The 7918-nt window shown below is 38.1% G+C and overlaps 1 protein-coding gene across 1 annotated transcript; it reads left to right on the forward strand.

Annotated features, from left to right (window-relative positions):
* Window positions 1-715: 715 nt before the first annotated feature.
* On the forward strand, window positions 716-6559 carry LOC117291903 (COP9 signalosome complex subunit 8-like). Its single transcript, XM_033773908.1, has 6 exons — window positions 716-802; window positions 2117-2187; window positions 2939-3117; window positions 4081-4188; window positions 4811-4873; window positions 5358-6559. Exons 1-6 carry the CDS (start codon window positions 743-745, stop codon window positions 5435-5437), a joined length of 561 nt encoding a protein of 186 aa, XP_033629799.1. The 5' UTR covers window positions 716-742; the 3' UTR covers window positions 5438-6559.
* The last annotated feature ends 1359 nt before the right edge of the window (window positions 6560-7918 follow it).

A 7918-nucleotide genomic window follows, 5' to 3' on the forward strand; every position in this document is an offset into this window, starting at 1 on the left:
CTCATCTACTACATTAGGCGAACGTAGTGTGGGCTTGGGGCTAAACCGGGGGCATATTCACTTTTTAATAACGTTACGTATATTATCTCAATCATCTCAACATCATTTTCCGAGGTTCTTTTCTAAACAGATACAAAAAAGTCGGAGGTGGGGGATGTTTTGCATTTTTACTCATTCTGCGTCATTACTATTTTCTGCTGTTGTCTAATGTTCTTAATGTCTTTTTTTTTTTGTAAACTTTTTTAATTCCAGGCATACGTCCCTGGTTTTTGTTTTGATTATGTTTGTATTTGGTATGTGTTTTTATGCCGAATAAATAATGATAATAATAATAATAATAATAAAATGTTGAATGCATTTTTTGACAAAAGTTGAAACAGCCCCCGCCATTCGGGAATATCAACCCATTGCACAGCGCGTAGTTGAAACTTTTTAACTTTTAAAAAGAGCATACCACAGATAACCCCTCAGAATTGTTTACAGACAATGCACATGTACTCGCATTTAGTAAGCAAAGTAGTTTTTTATTACAATTTGCTATACTGACTAATAATCATTTGTTGTCAACTTGACAACAATTTCGACATTGAGTCACCGGAACTCGAGATTCTGTTACCTGATAAACAAATTGACCTACCCTTCTATAAAATGGTAAAGACCAGTTATTTCGCTGGTTCGTGATTTATTTCCTATTTTTAACTCAAGTAACATCAAAATTACTGCCGCGCACCAGCGAGGCAAGATGGCGGCCGCCTTGGACGCAGAAAAGTTGCTTGTGCAGTGTGAATCGCAAGAACTAGAGGTGAATAACTCTTTTTGTGTAACGAAATTTACTAATAACAGTAAATGTTTATCAACACGAAAACTGCATCCGCCAATTGGGTTTGGGCCTTTTGGGACCGCACTGATTGGAAGGTGCGAAAAGTTGTATGCTTCAGCAGCCACAACCGGCCGTGTGTGCTGCGGCGCGGGCCCGTCTATCGTTCCACTGCACTGGTGGTGGTGAACGGAAGATAATCATTGTCAATTCATCGACATTTAGAGACTTCTAAGCGTTGTCAAATGTTTTGTTTTTTTTTAACTTCAAGACATGTCGACCTAAGTTTATAATGAGGTCAGGGTTAGGGTCCCTATCTATGTATGTATTATTTTGTATATTTTAATTTCGTCAATCCCGTCATTCCTTGTCACAACTTGTCAAACAAACCATGGTCAAAAAACTCAATGGAGACTCAACTTGAGTCTCAAGTCAAATCAATATAAACAAATTAATGTTCAACCAATAAATTATTATGAAAAATCATTAAAAAAAATGTAAAAAAATCCCCTATACCCCAGCTTAGCTTTTATTTCAATTATTTGGCTGAAAATATTCCAACTCCAAGTCGTTTGTTAATTAATTTAAGGGCCCTTAATTTAAAGTGGGACATGGCTACCTTTTCTCAGTGAACGTGGTTTGCGAAAATGAATACTTTGTATTTTGTAATGCGTTTAAATGCACCGTTAAAAAAACAAAAACAAAGCTGAGTGTAGATTTTATACTTCTCTCTGAGACTTATCCGATGCTAGATCCGGTAACGGGTATTGAATGTATGTATTTTTTGGGGGGGGGGGGAAATTTGACATCTGCTGTCAAATTAGTACCCCAGATATCCACAGTACCTCACAACACAATCGGCAAATTATGATTTCCATCACACCAAGCCACAAAAAGATAACCATAAACAACAACAGGACCCAACAAAATAGCCTAAAATTGCCTACTGGCTTCTGGATTTATGTCTAATGCAACATCAGGCAATTATTTGGATTCAAGGTCATTTCTGGTATTTACTGTTCATACATTGTATGCACCCTCCAACAGGACTTGTGCTTTAAACTGATGACTTTTAATATTAAGTCCACAATCTGAGAAACATCGGTCACGACCTTATTATTTGGACTCTCATGAGGTCAAGTATCACTGTTCAGGTTTGCCACTGATACATTATGGGTAGTGGATGTAAATCGAAAAGCACATGGAGCACACCCTACTGATTCACACAATCTATAGAATGAATGGGCAATGGTTCACCATGAAATTCATAATGGTTTTTTGTTCCCCATTATTTTACAGGCTCCAGGTGGTGTGGCTACCCCAGAAGTTTATTCTAAGCTTCTTGGCTTGTATCTTCTGACAAATGACATGTAAGTTTATATAGCGCCATGCCGCTTAATTAAAGGCTTAGTCACTAGGCTCAGGCAAATTTCCTTGGCCCAATTTCATAAAGCTGTGAAGCAGGTAATACTGCTTAGTAAATTTCTTTGTTAGCAAAAAAAAGGATTTGGGCACCAGTTGCAACAGTGTAAATTTTATGGAATTTTGGCTGGTGGTACGCTTTCTGCTCAGCAAGACTTTCCTGTGCTTTAAGAACATGTTGATGCTTTACTGGCTTTATTAAAATGAGCCCTTGTGAGGCTGGTCAAAACTTTGCAACCTGCTTACGTGTGAAACTGCACTGAGTGCTTATTTTACATCGTAATATATACAAATTGTTTTATACCAAAATAAGCAGTTGTGACAGCTGGGTCATACTAAGTCTGTAAGAAGAGGATGGGTATTTATAAAAATGTGGACTATCATAATTTTTGTTTCTGCATTACTATCTAAGTACACAAAAAAACTGCAACTGCAGACTCGCAAAATAACTTTTGCTTAATTTGATTGCAGAAGTAAAAGCAACAACCAAAATAATGACAAACTCACAGATTAGTTGTTTAGTGAACGAGATGGCAAAGAAGAATGTACTCTTTCTAACTCCAATGATGAATTAAACTTGTTTAATTTACTTCATTCTTTCCAAAAAATAATTAAAAGGAACATATTCTCCCCAATTTGTACACATGTTTTATTTAAAGATAATATTCCTTACACAAAGCCTTCACTTTTAACTTTCAGGAACAATGCTAAATTCTTGTGGAAGAGAATCCCTCAGCCAATCAAGACAGCCAACCCAGAGCTTGGTCTAATCTGGGCTGTAGGTCAGTGTATGTGGCAAAGGAACTTTCCAGCTACCTATGCTTCACTTAACAAAGAATGGTCAGAGACGGCCAAGCCCATTATGGAAGCCATATCGGGTAAGAGGTCACTAGACTACTAGTAAGGCCATGTAACATGCACCACCCTTGCTAAAGACCTTTATCAGGGTGTGGTCATCTTGATTTTACTCCATCCCAACTCATTGTAACCAAACTGAGGCTGGACAAAATAATAGTCTGGTGCCATGCACAGTGAATGTTAGCATTCATTACTGTTATTGGAAACAGGGAACATGACCAAGATGCTGACAGCTGATAGGATACAGTTGAAGAGCTTAAAGATTTTGATGCTTTAGCGGGTTGAAGGGCAGAATTTTATGCACCAAACTGCTTATCTTTAACTGAGGCATCATTTAGTTGATGAGATTTTACATACTTGGTATAGAATCACATGGAGGCCATGGCCTCCGTTGCCCCCTGGTCTTGGCCTTGATGTCCCTTCAAAAGTATCCTATAGATTTAATGATTTCCCAATGGAAGTGTCCTTTGCAAAATGACAATGGCCTTGCCCTCTCAAAGATGAAATTCCAGGCCTGGCACACTATGTCATGCTCACATGTTTGTGCACAGTATTTGCTTGTCCCATGTGTTCTGTGAATGGCTTCAAGGTGTACATTTTTCTTTTTACAGAAAACCATGTTTTCCCATACAAGTGTCTAAAAGTATTTGCATGCAACTGGAATTGATGTAATCTTCTTTTTCATGAAACATAAATGGTACTTGAAGTTTCAAGGCATCTGAAAACCCTGCCTTATTCATTTTAAATAATTAGGGAAGGTACAGAGTAAGTTTCATGTTTGATTCGATAACAAGGTTTATCGCTTTTCAGAACCGCAATGCGTTGTGGGAAGGCATATGGGGCAGTTTGCTATGCCGTGTATGTTGTCATGCACGACTCGCACACGCATCGCCTATATCTTTGTGTGGGTTCAACAGCGCCCTCTCTTGATATTTTTGCTATTGGCGATAAAGCTTATTGATTTATTACTGATTCCTCTACAGCTAACATAAGGCAAAGAATGTACCATCTCATTAGCTCAGCCTACACAACGATTGAAGCAGAGGAATTTGCAACGTATGTCGGACTACAAGTTGAGCCAGCAATTGCTGGTGAGTACAGAGTGTAGATCAGCTGGTAGAGTCAAAAATCCTGCAGGAGGCACTACAGACCTTTTCACACTACTCTATTCCTCAGGGTTGCCTCCTGCAAATAACACTAGGATTACTTTTTACCCCAGTCTGCCCCGGCAAAAGGGGATACCTGGGGAATAGCCACCCCTGCTCTGGAATAGGGGTAAGCAGTAAAACCCTAGGGTATGCTTGAAATGTGCAACCGGAACCTTGTGGAAAAGGGACACGTGTGAGAAGGTCCACCTGGGTAACTGTGGGGTAAAACAAGTCCTGAGAGGTCTCGATGGGGCTGTATTCCACAGGAATAAAGAGATCTACATTGTGAAAAGGGATTATGTGGATTGGGTTTTTAGTCTCTACCTGATTTAGTGGGTTTTCCTGGAATAGTTCTTTGGGGTTTTCCTCCTAGTTATAAAACTGAAACTTCCTTCCTTGTCTTTTCTCAATGCGGTTCTTGGCTAGTACAGCGATTAAAATCACATTTCCAAACAGAATTAACAAATGAAAGGAAATTAAATTAATGTTTTGTGTCTGGAGAAAACAGCTCTACAAATAGAATTGTTGGTGTTTTTTACATTAATTTTGTTTTTATTTGTTTCAGCTGCAACAGCAGAAGGATGGCAATATAACGCTGAAAACAATATGATATCACCAAGAAAACCAGGTTTGTACATGTATTTCTTAAAGTCTCACTTGGCTAGGCCTTTTTTATTTATTTGTGTGGTTATGTTGTGTTGCGCATCTTTTTGCAAATATGAAGTCATGATTGAATCTAAATGATATATCAACAGAATATCCCTTGTTCATATTATCCTGTTTCCATAGTTTTCCACGTTTGTTCATTATCACTATTGGCCTTGGTTCAACTCCCGGCTTAGGCCATTTACGAGTAAAGTTGTGCGTTGGATCTCTCCTGTGCCACAAGTGTTTTTCTCTGTGCCCTCTAGAAAAAATGAAACACTTAAGTCTATGTGTCTGGCTACCAAAGGTGCCTATAAATGCCTGCAGCACAAACACATTGCAGCCGCATCCTTCGCAATTAACTTCTCAGCTAGGAGTAAGGATGATTAGCCACCCAAGTTTGTATTTTTATTATAATGTACTTGGCACATAAGTCATTTTATTCTTCTTTTTCTTCTCTTTGACAGGTACCCAGCCCGATCAAGCCATTCCAAGCGAACAGCACATTGCCCAGTTGACAGACTTTGTATCATTTCTTGAAAACTAGCTTTTGTAAATATTTATATTGATTGTACATACATGTATCAAAACGTCCAGCCACATGCTCTGTGTTGGTCTTACTGTATGCAGTTTAGTCCAAAGCAAGTTCTGTAGTTTTTTATTGCAAAGTTAAATGGAAGGTAGCTCTGGTTTGATGCAAGTCTCTGGTGCAAAGTATGAATGGCGAAGTCAAACCTGGGCCCATTTTCATGGCTCTGCTTATCAAAGAATCAGTGCTTATGGAAGAAGGGAATTCCGTGCTTTACGTCAAGCAGATTCCACAGGTTAGCAGGGATTTTTACCTGGTGCATTTGCCACATTACTAGACATTCTTCGCTTACACAGCTAGCACAGAAATTTGGTGCTTGCATGGGAAGCGGCGAATGGTGATTATAAGCGCAGAATTTGGCGGTAAGCAGAGCCATGAAATTGGGTCCTGGGCTAAAGGAAAAGGAACAAAGATGTAACTTGTCTTTAGATATGCAAACCTTAAAATCCAGTTTAGTAGACAAGAAATGTTTCGTTGAGATTCTCACTAAGTGTACCGGTACAGCTCAGGTGCAAGTGCTATTCACTTGAAGTTTGTATTCCCTCATATGTAAATGCTCAATCTTGGAGGTAAAACTATAACAGTATGAAAGTATCATCGGCTTTTGGCATTTAAACATAAATATTTGTCTGGCTATGTTTTTTACCCTAGAAAACATGCAGTTTTTATCAAAAAATGTGAACCTATACCTGTTTTATAGTAAAGCATCAGACCTATTATTTGACATTAAGGTAATGTAATGTGCACTCTGGTATGAAGATGTTAAAAAATGCTCAGGCAAGTCTTGGATCATTGTAAAACGTGGAAGGTAGTGGTAGTACTTAGGCAAATTAACTAAGCAAAAAGGCATTTAGCTTTCGTAGCAACGACAACTTCATAAGATGCAAGTTGTTGCTCTACAAAAACTCGTGCAGTTTTTATGTAACTAGTTTGTCTTTAAGTGCTACCACTACCGTTCACGTATTATCTATCAGATTAACACAGCTGTTTCTATTATTGGAGCATTATGAAACACTTGTATGTACATTGTATGTTGTTTTTCTTTAGAATAAAAAGCAATTAAAAAAGCAATTAAGAAAACAGTCACAAAAGTGTGGTGTGAGTTTGGGGATATGACCCTATAGATCTAAGTGTTATAATTGCATGACAGAAACATCCCTCCTCAAATCTCCACAAGAAAGCGAGAGAGGAAGGGGGGGGGGGAGTAAGAATGTTCAGGAAGTTTTGTTTCAAAATCTATCTGTGCATTACACTGACGGTGCGTGTGAATGCTGAGTGATTATCTTAGCTTTAGCACATGGAACTTTTCATAGGAATTTATAAAAGGGAACGTTGATTGCAAATATTCTGCTTTGTCTGGTCATAATAATCAAGTAAACAAGTTAGATTTTAATACCAGTATACTTTGACTTTGAAAAGTCACAAAATGACCCTAACTTGAATCTCTTCGGTCAAACAGCTCCTGTTCACCATACTTTGTAGTGCCAAGAACAAGTCACGTCAGTTTTGCCGATAGAGACTTCTCGGTATATGGACCCAAACTCTGGAATAAACTTCCAAATCACATCAGGGACACAACATCCTTCAACACATTTAAAGACACTGGACACTATTGGTAATTGCCAAAGACCAGTCTTCTCACTTGGTGTATCTCAACATATGCATAAAATAACAAACCTGTGAACATTTGAGCTCAATTGGTCGTCGAAGTTGCGAGATATTAATGTAAGAAAAACACCATTGTCACACAAAGTTGTGTGCTTTCAGATGTTTGATTTCGAGACCTCAAGTTCTATTACTGAGGTCTCGAAATCAAATTCGTGGAAAATTACTTCATTCACGAAAACTACGTTACCTCAGAGGGAGCCTTTTCTCAGTAATGTTTTATACTATCAACAGCTCCCATTACTCTTTACCAAGTAAGATTTTATGATAATAATTATTTTGAGTAATTACCAATAGTGTCCACTGCCTTTAACGTTTGTTTGATAAACCTATTTGGAAGTTAGACAAAATGCAAAAAATAGATCAGTAAAAGAAGAAAACATTGTTGAGCACATGTATTGTATGCTAGCTATAATACATAATTATTTTTTTTTAGCAAGTCGATGAAAATAGCTTAAACGGAATTAGCCAAGGCCTCCTTTCTGGATAATTCTATATAATATTGAAGTATATTGTAGAAGACATAATGTCAAATGACAGTCATCTGTACCCCCTCATGCTGAAGTAATGTTGGTGGTGGTAATAATATCTCAGTGTGATGTATTTTTGTTAGAAATCAAAGATGCCATGGCCACCAATATGGGATTTTAAAAAAGTAAGGTCGAAAAATATAATATTACTTGGGTGCATGGGAACCCAAAATTGTCCACATTACTGCAGAACCCGCACCGCACCCGGTTCCAGCAACGAAAAGAAGGTACAACCATCCAAGGA

Source organism: Asterias rubens, chromosome 6, assembly GCF_902459465.1.
Source record: "Asterias rubens chromosome 6, eAstRub1.3, whole genome shotgun sequence".
NCBI classification, from domain to species: domain Eukaryota; kingdom Metazoa; phylum Echinodermata; class Asteroidea; order Forcipulatida; family Asteriidae; genus Asterias; species Asterias rubens.